The following is a 27,628-nucleotide window of genomic DNA, read 5'->3' as shown; positions in this document are numbered from 1 at the left end:
ATATCTATCCATTAATTTAGATCTTCTTTAATGATTCCCAGCAAAGTTAATACATTTCTCCTTAGAGATCAAGAATATCTGTTAGATTTATTACTAGATACTTATGTAATTTATATATAGTCACAAATGGTATTTTTTTGAAAATGTCACTATCTTTAAGTGTTTCTAGTGTATACAAATGCTGCTCATTTTTGTGTTTTGATTTAGTATTCAGTAATCTTGCTAAACTCTTACTGAAAAATTTATCCTTAGATTGTTTCAGATTTCCTGTGTACACATTTATTTATTTGTGAATAATAACAGTTTGTTTCTTCCTTTTTACTGGTTTTCTCTTTTTTTCTTGTATAAATGCATTAGTTAGGACCTCCAGTACAGTCCTGACAAGAAATGGCAATAGCAGGCACTCTTGTCTTATTTACAATATCAAAAGAAAAGACGTTTCACTAAAAAGCAATGTTTTCTGTAGGGTTTTGTTATATGCTGTTAATCAAGTTAAGGAGCTCGTTTTCTATTTTTTGTTACCTAAGTGTCTTTTTGTTTATGTTGTTTTGTATATTTAAGAAGGAATGTATGTTCAATTATAACAGTGTTTCGTTTGCAGCTGTGGATGATGAATTTTTTCTTTAATCTGTTAATTTGTTGAATTGCATTGATTTTCTAATATTCAGCCAACTTTGTATCCTTTGTGTAAACCCAACTTGGTAATGTTGGACTTCGTTATTTAGAATTTATGCATTTATATTTATGAATCATATTGGCTGGTAATTTTCCTTTTACATATTGAACATTTTAATTTTAGGTTTGAGTATCAAGGTATTCCTGCTCATGAAAGAATTTTGGAGTATGTTTCCTCATTTTCTGTTTTCTGGCAAAGTTCATGTAACATCAGAATTGGTTCCTTGTATGTTTCATAGAATTTACTGATGCAACTGTCTATACCTATAATTTTCTATGGAGATATATTTGACCACTGATTAATTTCTTTAATAGTCAAAGGACTTTTAAGACTTTTTATTTTTTCCTTGATTTACTTTTGATTCGTTATATTTTTTTCCAGGAATTAGTCCATTTCATCTGAGTTTTCAAATGTATTGGTATGAAGTTGTCCATAATATCTAACTGTAAATTATTTTTGTAATGAGGTATAATATACATGTAGTGAAATCCACAGATCCTAGGTGTACAGTTCAGTCAGTTTTGACAGATGTCCACTTTCATGTAATCCACACTCCTTTAGGTAACAGAACATTTCTGTGAGTCCGGAAAGCGCTCTGTGCTTTTTCCCAGTCATCGACCCCCAAGCAACCACTATTCTGATTCTGTCACCATAGACTCATTTTGTTTGGTTTGCCTCTAAATCTCATATAAGTGGAATTGTACAGTATGTATTCCTTGTATCTGACTTCTTTTATTCAGATTGATGTTTTTAGGACTCATCCATGTTGTGTGCATCAGTAGTTCTTTTTATCATATAGATTTTATTAATGTAGCAGTTTATTCATTTTCCTGTGGGTAGATACCTAGCCTCTTTGCAGTTTGGACTATTGTGATTAAAACTGCTGTGAAGATTCTTTGTGGAAAGCTTTTTATGGAGAGATATATAGAGAGAGATGGTTTCACTCTGTCACCCAGGCTGGAGTGCAGTGGTGAGATCAAGGCTCACTGCAGCCTCCAACTCCTTGGCTCAAATGATCCTCCCAACCCAGCTTCCCTAGTTGCTAGGACCACAGGCACATGCCACCATGCCTGGCTAATTTTTTTTTTTTTTACGGTTGGGGTCTCACTGTGTTGTCCAGGCTGATCTTGAACTCCTAGCCTTAAGCAAGCCTCCTGTCTTGGCCTCTCAACATGCTGGGATTATAGGCATCAGCCACTGCTCCCAGCCAACATATATTTTAATTTCTCTTTGACAAATACCTAGGAGTGAAATTGCTTGATCATGGGATGGTTTTTACTTTTTAAGAAACTACCAAACAGTTTCCAAATGATTATGCCATTTTGTATTTCCATCAGCTATATGTGAAGGCCTAGTTGTTCCAGACCCTTAGGACTTTTAGGGGCGTCTGGCTTTCTCATTCTAGGCATTCTAGTGAATGTGTAGAGGTATCTTATAACTTTAATTTGCATCTCCCTGATGACTAATGGTGTAGAGCAATTTTCATGTGTTTATTGGCCATTCATGTATATTTTCTTTGAAGTGTTTGTTCAAGTCTTCAGCCCTTTTTTATTGGATCATTTGAATTTTTATTGAATTGCAGGGCTTCTATATATCTTGGGCATATTCCTTTTTCAGATATATGTATTTTGAATATTTTCTTCACGTCTGCGACTTGCCTATGTATTTTTCAGTAGTATCTTTGGGTTAACAGTAGTTTTAAATGTTTATGAAGTTCAATTTTATTAGTATTTTACTTTATGTTTCATGCTTTCTGTGTGCTCTAAGAAATCTTTGCTAACCCAAAGGTCATGGAAGTATCCCTTTGTTTGCTTCCTGAAGCTTTATAGTTTTAGCTTTTATGTTTAAGTCCATAATCTACCTTGAATTTTTTTAGTAAATAAATTAATTCTCATTCATTTTAATTAGAATTCATTTTAATTAGATTTTAAGTTGCTTTTGGTTTTGGAGACTTTTGAAAAGAAAACTGAATTAGGTCCATTTCACTGTCCGTTGATTCCTTTTCCTGAAAGTTGTGTGATGCTGGCAGATCATCTCGAAGCTCTGCAATAACATCTGTCTTGATTTTCCATTCTGCAGCTTTGTTTTGAACATGTTTTCTAGTTGAAGATTTGGGTAAAGAATATACTGCTGTTCAAATCAAAACCACAATGAGATACCATCTCACACCAGTTAGAATGGCGATCATTAAAAAGTCAGGAAACAACAGGTGCTAGAGAGGATGTGGAGAAATAGGAACACTTTTACACTGTTGGTGGGACTGTAAACTAGTTCAACCATTGTGGAAGTCAGTGTGGCGATTCCTCAGGGTTCTTGAACTAGAAATACCATTTGACCCAGCCATCCCATTACTGGGTATATACCCAAAGGATTATAAATAATGTTGCTATAAAGACACATGCACACGTATGTTTATTGCAGCACTATTCACAATAGCAAAGACTTGGAACCAACCCAAATGTCCAACAATGATAGACTGGATTAAGAAAATGTGGCACATATACACCATGGAATACTATGCAGCCATAAAAATGATGAGTTCATGTCCTTTGTAGGGACATGGATGAAGCTGGAAACCATCATTCTGAGCAAACTGTTGCAAGGACAAAAAACCAAACACCACATGTTCTCACTCATAGGTGGGAATTGAACAATGAGAACACATGGACACAGGAAGGGGAACATCACACATCAAGGCCTGTTGTGGGGTGGGGGAAGGGGGGAGGGATAGCATTAGGAGATATACCTAATGTTAAATGACGAGTTAATGGGTGCAGCACACCAACATGGCACATGTATACATATGTAACTAACCTGCACATTGTGCACATGTACCCTAAAACGTAAAGTATATAAAAAAAAAAAAAGAATATACTGCTGTTCTTGCCATTTCCAAAGTGGTCTTTGGAAAAGCCATGTCTGTCCCTTTATTATTTTTGGTCCCAAAAGGAGGATTCAAAATTGCTGTCTCAACTGACTTGGACATTCCATTAGATAATGAGCACACATCACGTTGAACCATGCCAACATATGTTAATTCAGACTCTTCCACATTCCTATTAAATATTCCTAGTGCACCTGCATCTATGTCAAATCCAACATACAACCTGGCTCCTAACATTGCAGTTCCAAGACTAAGCACTCCACAGCCACATCCTAGATCTGCAGCCACTTTATTTTCTACCTCATCACATGTGTTATGGATTGTATAGAGCATATGTGCTTCACTGTGTAGTTCTTTTCTTTCCGTGTGGATATCCAGTACCATTTGTTGAAAAGACTTCCCTTTCTTTATTGAATTGCTTTGGAATCTTCAATGAAAGACCATTTAACCCAGCACTTTGGGAGGCCGAGGTGGGCAGGTCACAAGGTCAGGAGATCGAGACCATCCTGGCTAACACGGTGAAACCCCGTCTCTACTGAAAATACAAAAAAATTAGCCGGGCATGGTGGCGGGCGCCTGTAGTCCCAGCTACTCAGGAGGCTGAGGCAGGAGAATGGCGTGAACCCGGGAGGCAGAGCTTGCAGTGAGCCGAGATCACGCCACTGCACTCCAGCCTGGGTGACAGAGCAAGACTCCATCTCAAAAAAAAAAAAGAAAGACCATTTAACTGTGGGTCTATTTCTGTGCTCTTCTCATAGACCGTTTGTCTGTCCTTTCCCCAGTACCACATTGTTTTGATTACCGAAGCTCAGTGGTAAGTCTTAGATCAGGTAGAGTGAGTCCTCTAATTTTGTTTAGATTGTTTGCATTTCTATATAACTTTTAAAAACAGCTTTTTAATTTTTAGAAACAAAAGTCTGCTGGGATTGTGGCTGGAATTGTCTTTTTTCCATAGTCAGTTTGGAAGAACTGACTTTTTAACAATATTGATTTTTCCAACATATGAACCTCATATGTTTTTCCATTTATTTGTGTATTCCTTAGTTCCTCTCAGCAATGTTTTATCATTGGGCTCTAGAGGTCTTTCACATATTTTGCTAAACATACTTCATGTTTTTAAAGCTAACATAAATGGCATTTTTAAATGGTTGGTTGGTAGTGTATAAAAATACAGTTTTTTTATATTGACCTTGTAGCTTCTTAGGATTCATATCTACAAATAAAAACAATTTTGTTTCTTCCTTTCCAGTCTGCATGCTTTTAATCTTTTTTTTTTTTTTTTGCCTTGTTTCACTGGCTAAGACCTCCAATACAGTGTTGATTAGAAATGGTGAGAATGGGCATGCCTGTCTGGTTCCTGGTGTTAGGGGTGAAGCATTGAGTCTTGTATCATTGCCAGGATGTGACCTCTAAGTTTGCTACACTTGCCTTTTATCTGGTGACTAAAATTGTCTTTTCTTTTATTCCGAAGATTTTAATTATGAAAGAGTGTTTTAATTTTGTGAAACGCTTTATTGCATCTATTGAGATGGTTGAATTGTTTTCTCCTTTATTCTGTTAATATGATGAATTACATTGATGGATTTTTGTATGTTAAACCAAATTTGCATTTTGGGGACAAACTCACTTGATCACAAACAATTATCCTTTTTATATATTGCTATGTTTGACTTGCTAACATTTCATTAAAGATTTTACATCTATATTCATGAGGAGCGTTGGCTTGTGGATTTCTTTTCTTTTAATGCACTTGTCTGATTTTGGTGTCAGCTGCTTATATTGGCCTCATAAAGGAGTTGGGAAGTACTCCCTTTTTCTCTTTCCTGAAAGAGTTTTTGTACCATTAGCATTATTTCATACTTAAGTATTCCATAGACTTTCCTATAGAAGCTGTCTGGGTCTGGAATTAATTTATGAGAAATTTACAAGTTGAGAATTCAGTTTCTTTAATGGTATAGGACATATTAGTTTGCCAGGGCTGCCATAGCAAAATACCGCAGACTGTGTGGCTTAAACAACATTTATTTTCTCACAGTTCTGGAAGAGTACCGCAGACCGGGGGCATAAACAACAGAAATGTATTTCTCACAGTTCTAGAGGCTGGAAGTCTAAGATCAAGGTGTTGACAGGGTTGGTTTCTTCTGAGGCCTTTCTCCTAGGCTCGTACATGACTGTCTTCTCCTTGTGTCCTCACATGGTCATCCTTTGGTCTGTGTTGCCCATGTCCTCCTCTTCTTATAAGCACACCAGTCATACTGGATTAAGGCACACCCATATGACCTATTTTACCTTAATTACCTCTGTAAAGGCTCTGTCTCCAAATATAGTCACCCTTGGAGGTACTTAGAGATAGGATTTCAGCATATGAATTTTGAAGGGACATAATTTAGCCTGTAGACTTTTCAGACTTGTGAAGTTTGGTAAGTTGTGTCTTTTAAGGAATCTATTTCACCTTAAGCTGTCAGCTTTATTGGCATAGATTGCTTGTAATATTCCATTATTACCCTTTTAATGTCTGAAGGATCTATAGTGATGTTCCTTCTTTCATTCCTGATATGGATAATTTGTGTTTTTGATTTCTCTGCAAATGCAGGTTTTGTTAGCTATTGGTCGTGACTCCTGTACAAGGAAAATAGGCTTGGAGAAGATTGGTGTCAAAATTAATGAGAAGTAAGTATATTGGGATCACTGCACTGTTGCTGCACAAAGCAACAGGTTTCTGCAGATCACCTCTAAGAAATTCTCATTTAATTACTGAGATATGTCTTAATTTATCTTATAAGTTCAGTGCCAGCTCTTTATAATCAATTTCTTCATCAATCAGTAACTCTTACTTAAAAAGCTCATATGCCTTAAAAAGCTCATATATTAAACAATGACTTTAAGAAATAATTGCAGAGATATATTTACCTAATGTCTGTGACTTAGAGCACATCTTTATGTCCTTGGTCAGGGAAAGAGATAAATTCCAAAGCTCTAAGTGAGTCTGTGGAGGCAGTCTGCAGATATCCTTGGCATCCAGGAAATGCCTGTGGTTTCACCAGAGATATTTTCTTTTGGAGCTACAGAAACCCTTGTTACTTTAAGTCGTTGACCTTATATATAATTGATATCCTGAGGTGCGTGAATTTTAAGAGGTCTTCTCTCTATGTATTTAGTCTTTTGGCTAATAGTATTAGTCAGCCAGCAGTGTAGAGTGAGTTGTAATATATATTTTTTCCCATTTCAAAAACTAACAGGAGTGGAAAAATACCTGTAAATGATGTGGAGCAGACCAATGTGCCATATGTCTATGCTGTTGGGGATATTTTGGAGGATAAGCCAGAGCTCACTCCTGTCGCCATACAGTCAGGCAAGCTGCTAGCTCGGAGACTTTTTGGGGCCTCTTTAGAAAAGGTAAGTTTCTTACTGTTTTTGAGATAATGTCTTGATCAAGATCATGATTTTTAAAACTAATAAAAGTAAGACTTGTGTGCTTGTTTTCCAAGTAAAGGGTTCCTCAGAGATATAATTTGCAGTAGACTTACTATTTACTAATGGATTAAAATAAGTATTTTTGAGTGTCCACTGTGTGCAAGATGTTGTGCTGGGTGATACACAAAGCACTGGCCATGGTCAGCCCCAGGGGCTTGCCAGGTAGGTGGGATCATGAGTCAGGCAGGCACAGGCTGAGCAGAAGGCAGAGTATGGTTGTGTGCCAGAGTGCTGTCAGCAGGTTGCTCTAGGGACACTGAAGGGATGTTTAATTCTAGCTGCAGGGAGGGGAAAGCCTTCATAAGTGGACTGTTGCACTGTAATAGCATAGGAGCTCTTGGCATGAATCAGGATTCTGGTCCTGGCTTCAGTGCCCACTTGGCCTGTAAACATGGTCAGGTTGTTTAACTTCTGAGGATCTTCTTAATTTCATCATCTACAAAGCCAAGGATGTGAATCAGATGATTTCTACAGAGGATTTCCACTTTTCATATTTTTAAATCAAATAATTTGGGATGAGCTTTATAGGATGAGTAATTCAAAATTGAGGAAGCGGAGGACTTTTCAGGTGGGCAGATAACTCGGCTAAGGACGCAGAGACCTGTAGTGCTTGGCTCGTGCTAAGGACTATGAGTAGTGTCCCAGGAGCTTTCAGCTGGGGAAGTACTGCTCAGCTCCATCAGGAGCTCTGTGGCCGTGTGGTGGAGTTGGCGGGAGACGGATGACTGGGGAAGGGCCCTGCTGCATTAGTGGGTGGGGTCAGGAATGCTGAGTATACCATCTCATGCAAAGAAAAACTGTCCCAAACACAATGCAATAGAACATTTTGCAATGTGTGTAGGCAGAGTAGTTGGTGATAGGGAAGTACAATTGGGAAGGAGGCTGGAAAACTAATTTGGTGCCAGATCATCAAAAATCTTTGCCACAAAGAAGAATTGGTAGGGCCTTCTCTAGGCAGTAGGGATCTGTTGAGACCTTTATTTCCCCCAACTTTTTATTTAGAAAGATGTCAAAAGACAGAAAGAGTAGTAAAACAATCGCCCATATTGAACCTTTCACCCAGATTCCCCAGTTATTCACATCCTGCTGTTTTTGTTCTGTCTCTCCTTTTCTGAATATGTGTATGTGTAGTTCATATTCCTTTTTTCTTTTGCTGAGCTTTTTGCTGCCACTTTTTGAAGTGGCAGGCATCAATGACATTTTTCTCTAACTACTTCAGTATATATCTCCTAAGTACAAGGATGTTTACCTCCGTAACTGCAGTTCTGTTGCCATATCTGAGAAGTTCAACAAAAGTACTATAATATTCAATTTCCCCAGTTGTTCCTTAAGAGTGTTTGTGTGTGATTTTTTTTTTTTTTTTTGAGACAGAGTCTCGCTCTGCCGCCCAGGCTGGAGTGCAGTGGCTCGATCTCTGCTCACTGCAAGCTCCGCCTCCTGGGTTCATGCCATTCTCCTGCCTCTGCCTCCCAGGTAGCTGGGACTACAGGCGCCTGCCACCACGCCCGGCTAATTTTTTGTGTTTTTAGTTGAGACGGGGTTTCACTGTGTTAGCCAGGATGGTCTCAATCTCCTAACCTCGTGATCTGCCTGCCTCAGCCTCCCAAAGTGCTGGGATTACAGGCGTGAGCCACCATGCCCGGCCAAGAGTGTGTGTGTGTTTTGATTTGCACAGTACATGTGGCTCTTTTGACGCTTCAGTACATGTGGCTCTTATGACGCTTAAGTCTCTTAATCTGACACAGTCCCCCTGCCTTTATTTGTTTTTTATTTTCTATGACAGTGACTTTTTTCCTTTTATTTTTAGTTGACACATAATGATTGTACATATTTATGGGATATAGAGTGATATTTTGATACACGTATACAATGTGTAATGATCAAATCAGGGTAGTTAGCATATCCATTACCTCAAACGTTTGTCATTTATTTGTGTGGGAACATTCTGTTATATCCTCTTTTAGCTTTTTGGAAATATGCAATGAATTCTTGTGAATTATGTTCACCCTACAGTGCTGTAAAGCACTAGGACTTAACTCCTCCTGTTTAGCTGTGATTTTGTGTCTATTAAGCAACCTCTCCCCATCCTCCCCTTTACCCTACCCTTCCCAGCCTCTAATAACCACAATTCTACTTTCTACTTCTGTAAGATCAACTTTTTTAGCTCCCACATATGAGTGAGAACATGCAGTATTTGTCTTTCTGTGCCCAACTTATTTCACTTAATACAATGTCTTCCAGGCTCATTCATGTTGCTGTGAATGATCAGATTTTATTCTTCTTTATGGCTGAATAGTATTTCATTGTGTTTATATACTACGTTTTCTTTATCCATTCATCCATTATGGATGCTTAGGTTGAGTCCATTTTTTCCTGTTTTGAATAGTGCTGCAGTAAACATGGGTGTGCAGATATCTTTTTGATACACTGATTCTTTCCTTTCGATAAATATTAGTACTGGGATTGCTGGATCATATGGGGTTCTGTTTTTAGTATTTTGAAGACCCTCCATACTGTGTTCCATAGTGGCTGTGTTAGTTTCCATTCTCACTAACAGTATGTAAGAGTTCCCTTTTTTCCACATCCTCACCAGCCTTTGTTATTTTTTGTCTTTTTGATAATAGCCATTCTAACCAGGATATGGTATCTTATTGTGGCTTCAATTTGCATTTTCCTGATGATTAGTGATACTAAGCATTTTTTCATATACTTGTTGCCCATGTGTATGTCTTATGAGAAACATCTATTCAGATCCTTTGCCCATTTTTAAATCAAATTCTTTTTTTTTTTTTTTGGCTTTGAGTTGTTTGAGTTCCTTGTGTAGGGATATTAGCACCTTCTCAGATGGATAGTTTACAAATATTTTCTCCCATTTTACAGTTGTCTCTTTACTCTGTTGATTGTTTCCTTTGCTGATTGCAGAAGCTTTTTAGTTTGATACAGTCTCATTTGTCTGTTTTCATTTTGTTGCCTGTGTTTTTGAGGTCTTATCTATAAAATCTTTGCCTAGACCAATGTCCAGAAGGCTTTCTCCTGTTTTCCTCTAGTAGTTTTATAATTTGGGGACTTATATTTAAGTCTTTAATTCATTTTGAATTGATTTTTCCACATGGTGAGATATAGAGGTACAGTTTCATTCTTCTACATATACTGTTTTCCCACTACCATTCACTAAAGATGATGTCCTTTCTCCAGTGTATGTTCTTGGTTCCTTTGTCAAAAATTAGTTAGCTGTAAATATGTGGTTTTATTTCTGGGTTCACTGTTCTGTTCCATAGTCTATGTGTCTGTTTTCATATTACTATCATGCTGTTTTGGGTACTATAACTTGTAGTATATTTTGAAATCAGGTAGTATAATGCCTCCAGCTTGATTCTTTTTGTTCAGTATTACTTTTGCTATTTGGCTTCTTTCGTGGTTTCATAAAAATTTTAAGATTGTTTTTTCTACTACTGTGAAGAATGTGATTGGTATTTTGATAGAGATTGGATTGCATCTGTAGATTGCTTTGAGTAGTGTGGTCATTTTAACAATATTAATTCTTCCATGAGCATGGGATATCTTTCTATATTTTTGTACCTTCTTCAGTTTCTTTCACCAGTGTTTTGCAGTTTTCATTGTAGAGTGGTTTCACCTACTTGATTAAATGTATTCCTAAATGTTTTATTTTTTGTAGCTATTGTAAATGGAATTGCTTTATTGATTTCTTTTTCAGTTAGTTTGTTATTGGTGTATAGAAACACTGCTGATTTTTGTATGTTGATTTTTGTATCCTGCAACTTCATTGAATTTCTTTATCAGTTCTAAGAATTTTTGGTGGAATCTTTAGGTTTTTCTACATATGAGATCATATTGTCTGCAAAGAGGGACAGTTTCACTTCCTGTTTTCCCAGTTTGGGTGCCCATTATTTCTTTCTCATCCTGACTGCTCTGGCTAGGACTTCTAGTACTGTGTTGAATAAGACTGGTGCCTTATTCAACACAGTACTTGTCTTGCTCCAGTTCTTAACTCTGACTTTTTTATGAATCCAGGTTACTTTTCTTGTAGAATGTCCCACATTCTGAATTTCTTCAGTTGTTTTTGCATGAGTGTGTTCAGATGAAGAGGTTTGGGCACGGATTCTCCATGAGGAATGCCATGTTCTGCTTTGCTTCATCCCCCAGGTACCTGCCAAGGCCTTGCATGGAGACCTTGTGGGTGGGTGTATTTGGTGCATGAAGCCAGCCACTGGGGAGGGGGCTCTGCTGGCATTAATGGATGGGGGCCAGGAATGCTAAATTTGCAAGGAATTATCTCAACTGCAAATAACATTTTGGGGTGTATGTCGGCAGAGCAGTTGCCTGATGCTGTAAGGAGTTAATCATGGTGACTGTGGGGAGGAGGGATTAGAATATAGAGCAATATGTGTAGAGTATAAAGAAAGAGATGAAAGGCTCAAGACGGAAAGAAGCCTATAAGAAGGGTAGCATGAGTCAAGTCCAGGTGAAGGAGATGGCCTAAGATGTGGAGAAAGTTTTTAGGAGAAAGGGGCAAAGCTGAGCCATTTCCTGTTTATTTTTCTTAGTTGATATGAAACAGGAAACAAAGGCATCTATTAAGCATGAGGCCTCCCATGTAAGCTATGGAATCTAGGGTCAGCTGCCAGTCAATAAATGGATCGGCAACATGTGAGTGCCTCAGAGAAGTCAGAAAATACCCAGGCAGTTCACATAGTTATGTGATTTTGTCAGCCATGTTGGGAAAAGAAAATAAATTCTTGGCTTACCCATGGTTTGCAGGTAGGCAAATATGAAGTGGCATGAGAGTGTAAGAATCTAGGCTGATGGATAACTTACCTGTGTTGTATGCAAATCCTCTCATTGATTTGGGGGATACGTGGTGGTGTTTTGGTTTTCTTTTGGGTAACAAAGAATAGAAGCTCACTCAAACTAGGCAAATTGAGGGAGGTTACTATAAGAATCCTGGGATTAATAGGTAGAATCACAGAGGAACCTAAAAAAAGAACTATACTAGGGCTGGGCCTGCCTGCATTTGGAGGTGGGGTCCCAGCTGCTCTGGGGCCCAGCAGCACAGTGGGGGGTTTGTACAGATGTGCTCCTCCTTGGCCTAACTTGGCGACAACTCTGCAGGTCCATTTCTTCCCGTTCCTCTACCACCTGGAAAATTCTCTTTCCTTCTAGTTAATTTTCCTATAAAAGAAAGAATTGGATTGACTCAGCCCACCTTTTTCTGCCATTCCATAGATTTCTGGCCAGCTTATGTGTTGGCTCTTGTGAGATCAGATGGCTGTCCCCAGTCTAATCACTTGTGGCCATTGGCAGGGATTGGGGAACATACAGTGCTGTGGATGGTGGTGTCTTTTGAAGGGGCTGTGGCTGAGCAGGCACCGTCCACCTTTTCTCTGCCACCTACACACAGCTTTCTCTCCATGCGCATGGTTTCATGGTTCACCCACCAAAGTATTCCAGCTCCTCTCCACACAGCCAGAGAGGCCCTCTCTTCTCCCAAGTTGGGGCCTTTCCTAGGCAGGAGTGCCACCTTGCAATGTCCATTCTTCTCTGACTCAGTCTGATAAAGGCTCTGGAGATGGTTCTTTCTTAACCCCTGGACTATAGAGATGACCTGTGGTCATCCTTGTCCCTGCGGTGTATTAGCACCCCCCTCCAGACACACTCACACATGTACCATCCCCCTTTGATGGTCAAGAACACTTAGTCCAGCACCGTTGAGCTGCATATTTGCCTCACCTCTCAGTAGCATAAGGAATATGAAATGGCCAAGAGGTGGTCTCAGCTTCCACTGAAGTAGCATAATTCAAGGTTGCCTGGAAGAAGTGCTCCAGGAGCAGAGCCCAGAATCATGGGCATGGAAAGAAAACATTTTGGAGAGTGTCTTTAGGGGCAGATGGATGGCACCACCTCCACCTCTTACTTCTGGTTCTTAGACCTCCGAGTCTGTGCTCCAGGAGAGCCGGTCCCATTTGTTGGTGGCTAGCCAGTGTGTGGTCTCTTCCCCTGAGTCAGGGGCCCATCCCAGATCTCTGTTAAGATACCTTAGAGTTTTCCTGAAGCTGTTGATGTTTTAAGAATTGGTTACACTGAACTGGACTGATTTATTTTCTTTATATAAATATATGCAATATAGATTTTTGCTATAAAGTTTCACAAAATAAGACAATGTAATTTGTTTGTCTTTCAGTGTGATTATATTAATGTTCCGACTACAGTGTTTACTCCTCTGGAGTATGGTTGCTGTGGATTATCTGAAGAGAAAGCTATTGAAGTATATAAAAAAGAGAATCTAGAAGTAAGATTGTGTTTTATTACTTCCTTAAAAAATTCTCTTTTAATCAACAATTTATCTTTGTGGTCACTTTTTATTTCATCATTTTGCAAGTTACTATCATGGTTATATTGTAGGAAATCATATTCCTATTTTAGGAAAATTAGGAATTAATTTAAATCCTGTCTGTCTAGCAAAGAAGAGGAATATGGTTGGGAAAGAGGGAAGTGTAATCTATAAGTCAGGACACTTGAATTACAAGTAACAAAAATCTATTTGAGCAAACTTGTACAAGGAAGCTCAAAGTTATTTTAAGATCTTTTGGGAATGCAGGGGTAGGAATGGCTACGGGTGGTAAGGTGGGAAGTTCCAGGGTTGTCTGCCTGTGGGCTCTTCAGATTTCCAAAAGGACGCCCTCTACACACCTTTATTGCTACCTCTTGTTTACCCCCCAACCCTGTCCAATTATAACCTTCAAAATATTTTCTTACATCATTTCTTGCTGGGAAGTTTGATTGGCTTTTTTCTGCCTACTCTCCCAACTAGGAGGGAGAGGGAGGATAAAAAGAATTGGAGGGTTATTAATACTTGATATTTCAAGTAAAAGAGAATTGAAATCACAGTGCTTTCCCTTGATTGTATGATTTAATTTATTATTGAGAATGTATTTAAATCACAGCACTGATATTCCCTAGTTAAATGGCCTAAGGATTTAAGAAACTCCTATTTAAATTTCTGGTGCTGGGGAAATGTGTGATTAAAACTTTATAATGTTATTTTAGATGCTTATTTTTGAAATTTACATTTTAGAGAACATTATTTTATCAGCGTTTATAATTAACTGTTTATATAATAATAAGCTATCCTTTTTGCATTGGTTGGCCTTTACGTGGGTCTTGGAAAATTGATGATAGTAATTATGGATTTAACATTTAGTTTTAAAACTTTCTGAAATTAATGAAAAATTAAGGTAGGAAGATGTCAGGCACATGACAGGAAGGATGTACAAGCCTGTATCGCAGACAAAAGAGTATCTTTATAGGAAACAAGTTCCTCAAGTTTTGGGGATTACTTTAAGGTCTTTCCACCAAGGTTTGCTGCAGATCAACTCGCCTGTTTTATTTATTTATTTATCGCATTTTGACAGGACTGAAAATGTGATCTGTTAGTATTTTTTTAAAGTTCCTATTATAGAGAAACACAAACACATTGTAGAGCTGTACAAAATAATTTCTTTCTTTATATCCTTATTCTATAAGCTTTTTTCTATTAATTTTTTTACTTCTTGTTTATAAAAAAATGAAGACACACACACATTAGCCTAGGCCTACGCAGGGTCAAAAACATCAATATCACCATCTTCTCCCACCACATCCTGTCCCAGGGGTAGTAACACACATGGAGCTGTCACCTCCTATGATGACAATGCCTTCCTCTGGATACCTCCTGAAGGACCTGCCTGAGGCAGTTTTACAGTTAATTTATAAGTTGAAGGAGTACATTCTAAAATAATAGTAGAATGTATGGTATAATAAATACATACATCAGTATCATAGTCATATCACATTTATTATCTTTATCAAGTATTATGTACTGTACATGATTATATATGTTAGACTGTTGGAGACTGGCAGTGCAGTGTCAGCATCACCAACATCACCACAAACAGTGAGTAATGTGTTACACTATGATGTTACAATGGCTATAACGTCACTAGGTGGCAGGAATTTTTCAGCTCCATTTTAATGTTATGGGACCACAGTCACATATGCTATCCATCATAGACCAGCATTGTTTTGCAACACATGCAGTGCATGATTGGGGATGGGAGGAAGTGTGAGTGTATTTAGGTCTGTGATCCATTTTGAGTTAATGTTTGTCAATGTTGTGAGCTAAGGGTGCAGCTTCATCCTTTGCTTGTTGCTTTCAAGTTGTCTTTGAATAGCTTTTACATAGTAAAGGAAACACTGGTAACTGTTGTAGCTAAGAGTATAACTGTATTGGGAAGATGGGGATGGAGGAGGGCAAGAAGGAGCTAGAGTGAGTGCTAGGGGACAGGGAAGAGAGCTCATCTTGCTCTTGCATAGAGCCAAATCAATAAATAAAGCCTAAAATAGGAAAGTCAGGCAGTAACAATATAAGCATGTTATTTATAAACATAGAGGTAAATACCCAAATGATTAAATAAAAGAGGTGAAGGTGGTGGCCTCTGGGTTCATTGAAATGGGTGGGTCAGAGATCACTGTTTTCCACAGCAGAGCTTTAAAAATTATGTCTGTAATTGTGCATAAGTTGATAAAAAACTTCAAGAGTAATTTAATGAGGGGAGCCCTAATTAAATATGAAATGTTATCACATGGCTGCAGTGCTTACAGCTGTGCAGCAGTGGCACACAGATGGACAGCAAGATCAGTAGAACAGAATGTGAAACCCAGAAATGGATTCAAATGCTCGTAAGAATTAGTATGTGATAAGGTCATATTTTAAATCCATGGCAAAACACAGGCCATCCATTAAAGGGTGCTGGAATAAGTGGGTAGCTATTAAGGAAAAATGTAAAGTTGGAAGTTGAATCCACACTTCACATCCACTTTGAACCAGAAGGGTAAGAAATTTAAATATAGTAAAATCTTCAAAGTGCTAGAAGGAAAAACCACATTTGACAAAACCAGTGAAAGAATGAAAGGAAATGGGGGTAAGTGTGAGTGTTTACCTCCTTCCTTCATAGCAGAAGTGATAGAACACATCAGAAATAGTAGCTTGCTGTTCTAAAAATCGTGTTTAAAACCTGGTAAGAGAACCCGGGAGGCAGAGCTTGCGGTGAGCCGAGTTTGTGCCACTGCACTCCAGCCTGGAGTGAGACTCTGTCTCAAAAACAAACAAACAAACAAACAAACAAACCTGGTAAGAGTTTGTACCATCTCTTTTTAACCTTAGAGGTGTATTTTTAGGAAAGTGTATCCTAAGATAAAGAAATATTTCTATTTCTAGTAGCTGCAGAGATTAAAATGTTTGTGTTAAAATAGGTAGAAGTGGTGGGGGCTGGTGGCTCACACCTGTAATCCCAGCATTTTGGGAGGCTGAGGCAGGTGGGTCACTTGAGCTTAGGGGTTCGAGACAAGCTGGGGCAACATGGCGACACCCCATCTCTACAGAAAATACAAAAATTAGCCAGGTGTGGAGATGCACACCTGTAGTCCCAGCTACTTGGGGACTGAGGCAGGAGGATCGCTCGAACCTGGGCAGTCAAGGCTGCAGTGAGCTGAGATCTCACCACTGCACTCTAGCTTGGGTGACAAAGTGAGACCCTGTCTCAAAACAAACAAACAAACAAATAAACAAAAAAATGGGTAGAAGAGTTTATTTCTCTTCTGTTAAAAACAAGTTAAATCAATTTTGTTTTTGGCTACAAGTAACTGTATATTGTGATACCTCCTTAATAAAAATTTTGTTTTAACTCTACATGCACCAGCAATTAATGCTTTTCCCTAACATTTAAAATGGTTATTTCTGGGTGGTATTTTAAAATTTAAATCCATCCATCGTGGATTATTGTTCATACTACATTTCCAATTCTGTCACTCAGCATTAACTGCCTGTTTGTGTATGGAGTGATTCAGAGGTGCAACACTGGGAGACCACAGCAACCCCAAGCTGGAGAGAGGGCACATGGCATTTTATTCTGGTTCTTAGAAGACTGAGCCAGATTGAAGAGGCATAGAGGTACACTCAAGGCATTGGCATAAGGGCCTGGGGACAGAAATGTGAGAGACATGATCCCTGCTCTCCCATGGCTGGGTTCTGGAGCTCTAAATGGCTGGAGTGGTTTTATTTCTTCTGCGCCTCCTCAAGTTTGCTGGAACGTGAGCCTTGTTATCAGGGTCAGCTTTGACGTCAGGATCTCAGTCTTCAACTCTGCAGCCCACACGAGAGCCTGTGCCTAGTGCTCTGCCTTGGGTTGCTGGTACTCTATACATGTTTGAAAACTGAATTTTGTTTGTGGATTTTTGCTTGGACTAACAGCCAAACAAGCAAAACAACAGTCAACACACATATGCAGCTAGCATTTCAGGAGCCTTGACCCTGGGGCTCCCAACAGATACATAAAGTTGGGGTCACTGAACTTTGAATTTCCGAAAGCTGCTATGGGCCTTTATAGAATTAAAGAGCCTATCAAGGAATGGTTTCCATATACATTAATTCTGCCCTTTTTCTCTCTTTTATCTTCCAGATATATCATACTTTGTTCTGGCCTCTTGAATGGACAGTAGCTGGCAGAGAGAACAACACTTGTTACGCAAAGATAATCTGCAATAAATTCGACCATGTATGTAATACCACTAGAAGCCAAAATGCTGTGATTTTTAAATGTAGCTTTTATTTTTAGTATTTGGATTTCTATAATTTTTTTTTTTGGAGACGGGATCTTGCCATGTTGCCCAGGCTGGTCTCCAACTCCTGGCCTCAAGTGATCCTCCTGCTTCAGCTTCCTGAGCAGCTGGGACTGCTGCACTTTTATAGTCTTTCTAAGGTAGCTTTCAGGACAATGCAGAGCACCTCCACGTTGTCATTTAGTTAACATGTCACAGAGGCTGAGCAGTGACAGTTTGTGATTGAGCCCTACCAGTGTCCTCTCAAAATACATCACTGAAAGCTGCCTTTTCCCAGGGCCATCTTGATAGCTTGATAGTTTAAACTTGATAGTTTAGAACTAGAAGATCTGTGAAAATTTTGGTCATCAAATAATAAGTTGTATGTATGCATTTTATAAACAGACTGAATGTGTGTCAAAAGTCTTTAGATGGAGATGTTCACACAAAGTGAAACTTGACTTACTGAGCTAATTCCTGATGCTTTCACTAAAGCAGCAGCCCATTATTGGAGGCTTTCCTCCTCCCAGTTACGAGGGGTGAGCATGAAAATGGTTAATAGCCTTCCTCAGTAGCGTAGTTTAAAGCACAGTTTGTTTATAATTTGCTTTATAAAGAATTCTGAATGTAGAAAGCAGTGTTAAGACTTGGTTCTTCTCTTGAAGAGTTTATCATCTGAGGAGAGGAAACATACAAATAGATAAATATGAACTGCAACAAGTGACATCTACATAAAAGTTTACTGAACAGCAGTCATTATCTTGTTTAATTCTCACATCTCTGTATTTATCTTATTCTCAGTATAACAGAAAACAGGGTGTCGCAGGCTAGTAGCCCATTAGCATGTGCTCTTTTGCCTGAATGGTGAGGTCATCCAGAGCTCTAGGGCTTTAGTCTGTTGGTAGTTGCATATGGCTACAGGGCAGTGACAGGGATGGCGGTCATAATGGCCCTGAAATGCTCCAGATTGGGCAGGTTCACAGCTGTGCTCCTGAGGATGGGTGCTCATATGCTGGACTATATCCTGATTCTTTGGGACAGAGTTATCTGAGGTCAATTTTTGGCAGTTGTGGGCGGCCTTTCCAAAGGGAGCAGGGAGAGACTGTACACATTGTTACCCTCTGAAAGTGAGAGGGTTGGGGTTTGATGGGAGAGCCGCTGCTGAAGGTGGGACTTGCAGCTGTCATGCCAGTTCTGACCTCCTCATGAGGGTGTGGGCTGCACCTCTGTGGCTGTCAGCCCCGTTTCCCATCTCTGAGCCCCTCTGCTATGTCCCACGCCACCCTTCTGGCTCCTGCCCAGGTCCCTAGGCCACACTCTTGTCCTTGCTCTTTAACTATGGGGAGCATGCCCCTTCCCTTTACCCTGGCCACATGCCTATTTCTTGAGCAGAACCCTCGAACTTACGAAATGGAAATACTTGAGTCCAGCTCTAGGGTCAAAATTGTAAATGAGACTTCCCTCACTCAGGACCTTCATTTACACCCCTTTTCTGCTTGCTGAGCAACCCACCACCTCAGTTTCCAATGCAGTAGTCTTCTGTGGGCCCTGGGAACTCACTCTGAAGTCCCAGCCCTGGCAGCTTCTGCCTGCCTCCCCTCTGGAGTGCCCGTCAGCAGATGTGGATGCGTGTGACTGTTCTGAGCTGTTGCTTTTTCCAGAAGCTCAGTGGGCAAGGGTTTCTCCTGGCCCTGGCCTCCGTTGCCCTTTTATAGTCTTTCTCTTCATCTCTTGTACGCTTTTACTGTTGAAGATCACAGTGAAGGATAATCTGATGGAGGAACATTGACAAATGGACAGCCTAGAATGCACCATTACTGTGGAAAACGACTGCACATCTTGCTTCCCATCTTGGTGGGTCAGCTCATTGCCTGCACCCCATACCTCTCAGCACACAGCCCTGGGTGACAGCCCTGCACCAGCCTCTCCTTTGTCTCCACTTGATGTTGGGAGCAGGGCATCTTGCTTCCTGGGCCAGCAACCTCTTATTTCCAGTAAAACCTGCTGCCCTAGAGTTATTCCAATGTTGGACTTTAATTCAGATTTGTTATGTTGTTGTTGAGCATTGTCTCAGCATAATTTGGAAATTTACATCATACTAATGAACTCCTTCATGCAGTGGGTAAATTGCTTGTTCTAGTAAATTTGAGTGCAAATTAACTCTGGATGTGCATTTACTGGCTCATTTAACAGATTCTTACAGTGGCTTAGTTTCATGGTAATGTTCTCTGCTCACTTTGACATTGAAGTTCTTTTTCTGTAGTAGATACTATATATTTTAACTGTGAATTTGCAGTGAATGGATCCGTATTCAGACCATTAACCTACTGGGATTCTCTTTGTTTTGTTTCTGTATTAAAGGATCGGGTGATAGGATTTCATATTCTTGGACCAAACGCCGGTGAGGTTACCCAAGGATTTGCAGCTGCAATGAAATGTGGGCTCACAAAACAGCTACTTGATGACACCATTGGAATTCACCCCACATGTGGGGAGGTAGGAAACAGGAGGTTTTAAAAATTGGCTTCAGTTGATGTAGTTTGAAAAACTATTATAAAGCACTTGTCAGAAAGATGTCATATTAGTAACTGATTTGTATATTTTTAAATTTATTTTATTTCATTTTATTTTTTTCAGACAGGGTCTCACTCTGTCATCGAGGCTGGAGTGCAGTAGCATGATCTTGACTCACTGCAACCTCCACCTCCCAGGTTCAAGTGATTCTCCCGCCTCAGCCTCCTGAGTAGCTGGGACTACAGGTGTGCACCACCATGCCTGGCTAATTTTTGTATTTTTAGTAGAGATGGGGTTTCACCATGTTGGCCAGGCTGGTCTCGAACTTCTGACCTCAAGTGATCCACCTGCCTCAGCCTCCCAAAGTACTGGGATTACAGGCATGAGCCACCATGCCTGGCCAGATTTGTATATTTTAAAGAATAGCATAAATATAATATTCAGAATGTGTTTTTTTAAAACAATACTAACATCTAAATATGTATTTGTTTTCTTTCTCTTGAACAGGTGTTCACGACTTTGGAAATCACAAAGTCGTCGGGACTAGACATCACTCAGAAAGGCTGCTGAGGCTAGGCCTGCTGCTGTTTAGTTCTCCTTGTCATATTCTCATTTCTCTCAAAGATAAGAATGCTCTCGGATAAAATGAGCCTGTGCTCATGACAGCTGCTCTGTTACTCAGGGACCAGTGCAGGGCTGTCTTACGACACTTAGATGAGAAAGTAGACAGGGAAAGAGGACAGCAGTGGGCATCTGCCTTGTGGTCTTGCTGACAGCGAGAAGCAGTGGGACTGCTTCCTTGACGCCTTAGCTTGGAGCCCCGTTATGAGGTGAGCCAAGGCTGACTCTCGCAAGCCAGGACTGAGCTTCCCTTGGAAAGACCTTTGAGTGGCACCATTCACCTAAGTTAGCTTTTCTGGTCGCTATTGTTTTTATCCCCTTTGCTTTGTTGTTTCTGTGAAAATATATTTTCAGTTAAGAAATGCTATAAAGTAGTGGTTTTCTAGTGCGTGGGCCTAGAATTCACACATGCTCACTGGTGAACAGTGTCTGTGGGCTGCTGTGGGCTGCATTTGGATAGCTGTCTGCATTAGCAGGAAGCTGTACACACTGTGTAGGGTTAGTCAGCTCTTTTCTTTTTTGAGGCACATTTAACCTACTGTCAAAACGCTGACTCATGCTTCACCCTCACACTCACTACTTGGTGGTGATAACCTTGAAGCTATTCTCCCCTAATTAATATCTCGAGACTGAGCAAAATATCTCATGTAAGATAAAAGTACTTGAATTGCTTTTTCATGTTCATCTTAATAGTATTATTTCCAAAAGTTTTTAATACTGTATTATGTGAAATCTAACTAATTTATCTGTGAAATAATTCCATCACAGTCTGTTTAAGGATGATAAAGTTCCATAAATGAATACAGGTAATATTAAGTGGTTACATGGGAATTTACAAACATGTCAGCATTTCAGAGGTCCTTCAAGACAGAGGCCCATCCAAGGTCCTTTTGGAAAACCTCTGTGTTCTTGAGTATGCCACATAGTAGTCAATGCAAGGCTCTTTTAGGCCACTTGCTCTCATGAGCCACACTAGCTGTTTAGCTTAAGATTGGATAGGCTGGGGTCACAATTTCTAGCCATTTGTCTTAAAAGACAAATGTTAAGCTAACAGTTAGGAACACTGTTTGTAGACAGGCATTTTGTTACCCTCTTTGGAGGCAGGGAATGGAGCAGCGGGGGAGTGGGGCTGGGAACCCAAAGAAAACTGACATAGGACCTAGTTATGGAGTGGCTTTTTTATTTGGGAGAAAAAAATGTGTCTAAAAGGTGTAAAGTATGGTGCGGTAATTGCTATCCATGTGGCAGAAACAGTGCAGTGGGAAGCCGAGGGAGATGTTATTAATTTCTATTGGCTGTGGGGCAGGGGTAGGGTAATTGAACAGAGTATAATAAAAGTAGCCGTATTTGAGCTGAATTGCAGGAGATAAAAGGATTAGATTAGAAGCAATATGGAGAGGGTGTGATTAATGCTTTCAACAGACTTGATTTAAATACTTGATAAAATATATTTTTAATAATTTTGTTACTGTATTGCTGAGTGCCACACACACACAGAGCCAGCAGAATCCCAAATGAAGCAAAACCAAGAACCCTGGAAGCCTTCAACTCCTGCTTTGCACTGAGCGTGGGGCAAAAAAAAACGAAATCCCAGGCTTGCATGGGTGGAATTTCTAATAGGAAACCTTTGTGTAAAGCTGGAAGCCCAATGGGCTGTACTCCAGTGCAAAGTTGAGTGGGAAGCAGACTGCCTCATAGAGAGAGGCAGCAGAGAGCCTGTGTTCTCACTGATGTGGGTGGAAAGAAGCAATCCATCTTAAGCATTTGTAACCACTGTCCAGGTTACAGACCATTGGAACGGCTAATTATCTTTCTTTTGCAAGGAGGGGAGGATGCTTACATATAAACCTATCTGTGTTGGCTTCCTTTCACCTTTTTATTTTCCTCTCTGTCTCTTCTCCCTCTTTTTTCCTCTCCTGGGGTAAATATGGTACCTATATATTGATGAGAGACTAATTTTACCTGGAAGATAAAACTAGTATGCATCAAATAACATACAGATGTATATAGATCTGCAAGAAATAATTGATACTGTCTGTTATAGTGGAAATTTTAACATACTTCAGTAATTTATTAGGTCAGACACACACAAAAATCAGTAAAGACTTATTTTTGAGTAGCAGAATTAACAAGCTCAACTCAAAGATTGTACCCAATATGAAACCATACTCATTTCAAGCATGCATGGAATATTTATGGAGTTTGCCTTGTGCTAGGCCATAAAGGCTAGGCTTAAGAAATTTCAAAAGGCTAGTGTCGTATAGGCATTGGCAAGAGGATTTCAGCTGTGGGACTAACTAGAAACCCAAAGACCTTAAACTCCATATAGCATGATGGAAAGTAGAGGGAGGAGTTGGTGTGAGGGAAGTGAGGGGTTAGTGGGAGAACAAGCTGGAGAGTTGGTAGAACCAGGAGCTGCTTCACAGGAAGCAGAGAGCTATAGAAAGTTCCTAGGCTTTGAAGAATGATAAACTTGGGAATGCCTGGTCTCATGACTTACTAGATGTGTGATAGAATAAATTGCTTAAATATTCTTATTCTTCATTTATTAAGTATGGACAGTATTACCTGTCTCACAGACTTAAAGAATTGAACAACATTTATTAAGTTGTTAATATAGCACTTTGGATGGAAAATCTTGGCTTCTGTGATGATAAGTAGGGTCCCATTAAGGAAAGCTCTTGTGGACACTCAACAGTACAACCAGTAGGCAGGCAGACAGGAAGAAGGGGGACAAATTGCTGCTCTTGCAGACTTTCACTGTGGAAGGGAGCCTCCAGGTTGGCCGCCAAATTGGATCTCCACCAATGGGAAATCACACCTTTGTATAATCCCCGCCTGTTAGACCAGGGCTGGTCTGTGTGGCCAGTAGCATATGGCAGGAGTGATGGTATGTCCCTGCCACGATTAGGTCATGAAGAGATTGTAACTTAAGTTTTGGTCACCCTCATGCACTCTCTCAGGTCACTTGTTTTGCGAGAAGGCAGCTATCATGTTTTGATGACGCTCAGGAATCCTATGGAGAGGCCCATATGGTGAAGAACTGAAGTCTCCAACCAACAGTCAGCAAGAAACTGAGGTCTGCCAATGTCTGTGTGAACGAGCTTGGAAATGAATGCTACTCCAGTCAAGCCATCCCTGGGCCAGCAGCTTGATAGTAACCTCTTGAGAGACTTTGAACCAGAACCATTCAGTTGGTTACTCCAAATTCCTGATCCTTAGAAACTGTGAGAGAATAAATATTTGCAATTTAAACTGCTAATTTTCAGAGTAATTTGCTACACAGCAATAGATAACTAATACATTCACCAAGGAAAATTAAACTAGTACAGATCTGATCAGTTAATAAAATGTCTTGGGGACTTTATTCCTAGGACAGATAAAATAAACCTCATATAGATTTAAAAATTCAACAAAAAGGGATTAGGGCACAGACTTAGCACTGAACTTACTTCATAATTGCAAACAAGGAAACCCCAAGCAGAGAAGTTCATGGGGTCTAGTGGAGTGCCCTCTGAGTTGGTGATCCTGAGCTGTGGCTGTGACAGGTTCCAGCTAAACTTCAATTAAAGCATCCTTGTCAAAGCTTGCACCAAAGATTACTAGGGAAACCTGTTCATCGAACAAAGCTGTGTTTATTAAGCTTAGCAAGGAAGAGCTCAGCCTTGACAGAGTCGAGTCTCAGTATCATTGCAAATGGGAGTTAGGAGAGAGTACTTTGTGAGACTAGGGTTAGTCATAGGGTAGTTATAGGAGAGAGATTAGTAAGTGTGTCTTGGCAGCAGTCGGTCAGAGTTTGAAAACTATTTGCTGGAATGGTCTGTTAGTGGTCTTATTTTTAGAATTGGGGGTATACGAGACCATATTGAGTTTCTGTTACTGTAGTCTTTTCTTGAAACATGGATCTGAATGAGCTAGTGTAAAAGATTTTCAACTTAGATAATTTGTTGTACAACATGGCTTAGTATGGTTCATCTATTTTTGAGTAATAGTACACTTGTTAAGTAGTTGGCTTTATTTTCCAATGGAGAACCATCCAGTGCTTCTAAGCAGGGAATAACAATGAGACCTGATAGGATTTTACTGCAAAAGATTATTAAATATTTATTGAGACTTATGTTTCGAGCCATGCTGGAATTACAGTGACTATACTCACTTTTCTTCCATAAGCAAACTGGAGGATATATGAAATGACTACACCCAGACATGGAACAACAAACTGCAGGACAGTGATCCCAGACAGAAGGGAAACAAATGAGGTGATACTTAGTTGCCTCAACTTTCTGCATGGAAGTAATTTTCAGCTCCAAACAAAGGGAGAACTCAGACAGCCTGGTGACCTTCCTGAGTTATGGTGGACATCAGAGTTTAGGGAGGTTCAGACAGCTGACAGTTGTAGGGGAGACGCAGGTGGGAGCTATGGAGAAAAGAGCTCCAGAAATCTGCAAAAGGGTGCCCTTGAGTCTTTGCTGAGGACTAAATCCTTAGAATGGAATCCAGAGGACACATCCTATGAAAAGGGGGACACATCCTTAGAATGAAATTCTAGAAGGTTGGGCAAAAAGTGACAGGGAGTTGTAAGTTGAATAATTACTGTAGGTCTCAGAAGGTGGAGAAAAGTTCAAGCTCCGACCACCAAAGAGGATTCTTCAATGATCCCTCCAGGCATTTTGTGAAGACCTCGTAAGGGGTCATGTCTTAGTATTAGGGTTTATCTGGAGTGAAAGCTATCTGTCCTAGATAAAATTGAAAAATCCTAGGCTTGATGGAACCACGATGATCCAAAAGTAATGGCCTGCAAGGGAAAGCATAACGCTCTTTAAAGGAAAACAGCAAAACATTCAACAATATGACAACCATAATGTCCAATATTTGGTTAAAAAAATTAATGCACATGCTAAGAAGGAGGAAAATGTGACCCATAGCCAGAAGAAAAATCAGTGAGTAGAAACAGACACAGAAGTGACAGATATGATGGAACTAACAAGGATGTTAAAGCCACTATTAAAACTATGTTCAAGTATTTGCATGGAAACATAAACATAATGAGAGAAATGGGAGATGTTAAGAAGAACCAAATCAAACTTGCTGAGATGAAAAATTACAATATCTGTTTCAGGGGGGCTCATGAGCCTTAGCTAGTTTGGTACTTTGCTGAAAGTACTCATAACTCAACATAAAGTTATACTCATGCCTATGGATTATTATAGCAAAGGATCAAGTGCAGGAACAGCAGAAACAACAAAAGAAAACAACAGTCAAAGGTTAGATCACACACAGGTTTCCACGACCTCCATGTCTCTTTGAAAGGCATACAGATGTGCTTTTCTCTCCAGCTGTGAACTGAAAGATACATGTGATATATCCCCACCCAAGGAAGCTCACTCAAGTCCTGGAGTTCAGAGTTCTTCAAGGGGGACTGGTCACATAGCTACATGAGAAGCATGGTGTGGATGCCAGACCAGGCACCAGATGCACATCATGAATCTTCATGTTTACCTTAGACACTGATAAGCTGGTTCATCTTGACCCACCAGTTTGGGCCTTTATAATAAGACTACCGTTAAGCAGTAACTATGTGACCATTCCAGGAGTTTAGTTTTCAGGACTTGGCCAAAGATCCTTGTCCTGGCTACAGGGATACGCAAGAACTGAGTAAAATAAGCCTATTGCATTAATTGTTTCCTGCCCATACCTCAAACTAATATTCACTGGATAGAATCAGCAGCAGACTACACAGTGTAGAAGAAAAAAATGAGTGAAGAAAAGATAGTTTCTACATAGCAGTAGAAACCATCCAAAATGAAGGACAGAAGGAAGAGACTAGAAAATAAAAACACTGAATCAGTGAGCTCTGAAACAGTCTCAGATGGTTTAACATGTGTAATTAAGGTCCCGGAAAGGGGAAGCAGGAGAGCATCAGAACAATATTTTGGGAAATAATGGAAAAATTTTTTACAAATTTGATGCAAACTATAAAACTCACATATCTGAGCCCTGTAAACATAACACATCATGCTAAAGGCCTGTCTACCTCAGTACATTTTACAAAGCCCATCATGTCTGGCTTTCAACAAAAAATTACAAGGTATGCTAAAAGACAGGAAACTGTTTGAGACAGAGCAAGCATCAGAACTAGAATCAGATATGATGTGTTGGGATTATCAAATTGGGAATTTAAAACAACTAAAATAAATGTGTTAAGGGTTCTAACTGAACAAAAGTAGAGAACAGTCAAGACCTGATGTGTAATATAAACAGAGAAATGGAAATTCTAAAAACGAAAAGGAAATGCTGGAAATCAAATACGCTATAACTAAAATGAGGATGGCCTTTGGTGGCTCATCAGTAGACTGGGCACAGCTGGGGAAAGAAGCAGTGAGCTTGAAGATAGGTTGAAAGAAACTTCCCAAAGTGAAATGCAAAGAGAAAAAAGAAATGAGGAAATAAAAAGAGATCATCCAAGAATGAGGAAGAATTTCAAAGGCTGTAACATATGTGTAATTGAACTACCAGAAGAAAAAGGAGAATGGAGCAGAAGAAATATTTGAAGTAATAATGCCTGAGAATTCTACAAAATTAATGACAGCTACCAAACTAGAGATCTAGGAAGCTTGGGGAACACCAAGCAGGATAAATACCCCAACAACAAAAAACTACACCTAGGCATGTCATATTCAAACTGTAGAATTTAAAAAGAAAATCTGAAAAAAGCCAGAGGGAAAAATCACCTTATCTATGGAGGAATAGGAATAAAAATTATAGTAGGCTTCTTACCAGAAACCATGAAAGCAAGAAGAGTAAAG

The 27,628-nt window shown here is 39.6% G+C and overlaps 1 protein-coding gene and 1 long non-coding RNA gene across 2 annotated transcripts in view; one reads left to right on the top strand and one right to left on the bottom strand.

Moving 5' to 3' along the window:
- TXNRD3 (thioredoxin reductase 3) overlaps window positions 1-21,630 on the top strand; it is a 47,549-nt gene extending 25,919 nt beyond the window's left edge. The window contains 6 exon segments of the mRNA NM_001256217.2: window positions 6,154-6,230; window positions 6,800-6,956; window positions 13,234-13,341; window positions 17,549-17,644; window positions 20,049-20,183; window positions 20,709-21,630. Of these exon segments, the coding sequence (NP_001243146.1) occupies window positions 6,154-6,230; window positions 6,800-6,956; window positions 13,234-13,341; window positions 17,549-17,644; window positions 20,049-20,183; window positions 20,709-20,777 (642 nt within the window). The 3' untranslated portion in view covers window positions 20,778-21,630.
- A 1,773-nt stretch (window positions 21,631-23,403) lies between these two features.
- LOC107970752 (uncharacterized) overlaps window positions 23,404-27,628 on the bottom strand; it is a 40,280-nt gene continuing 36,055 nt past the window's right edge. Inside the window, exon 3 of the long non-coding RNA XR_001713597.3 lies at window positions 23,404-24,047. This is a non-coding gene — a long non-coding RNA (uncharacterized LOC107970752). The remainder of the gene's footprint in view (window positions 24,048-27,628) is intronic.

The sequence above is a fragment of the Pan troglodytes genome, chromosome 2 (genome assembly GCF_028858775.2).
Source record: "Pan troglodytes isolate AG18354 chromosome 2, NHGRI_mPanTro3-v2.0_pri, whole genome shotgun sequence".
In the NCBI taxonomy this organism is placed as follows: Eukaryota; Metazoa; Chordata; class Mammalia; order Primates; family Hominidae; genus Pan; species Pan troglodytes.
The sequence above is the reverse complement of the archived record's forward strand: the minus strand, read 5'-3'. Positions and strand labels throughout refer to the sequence as shown.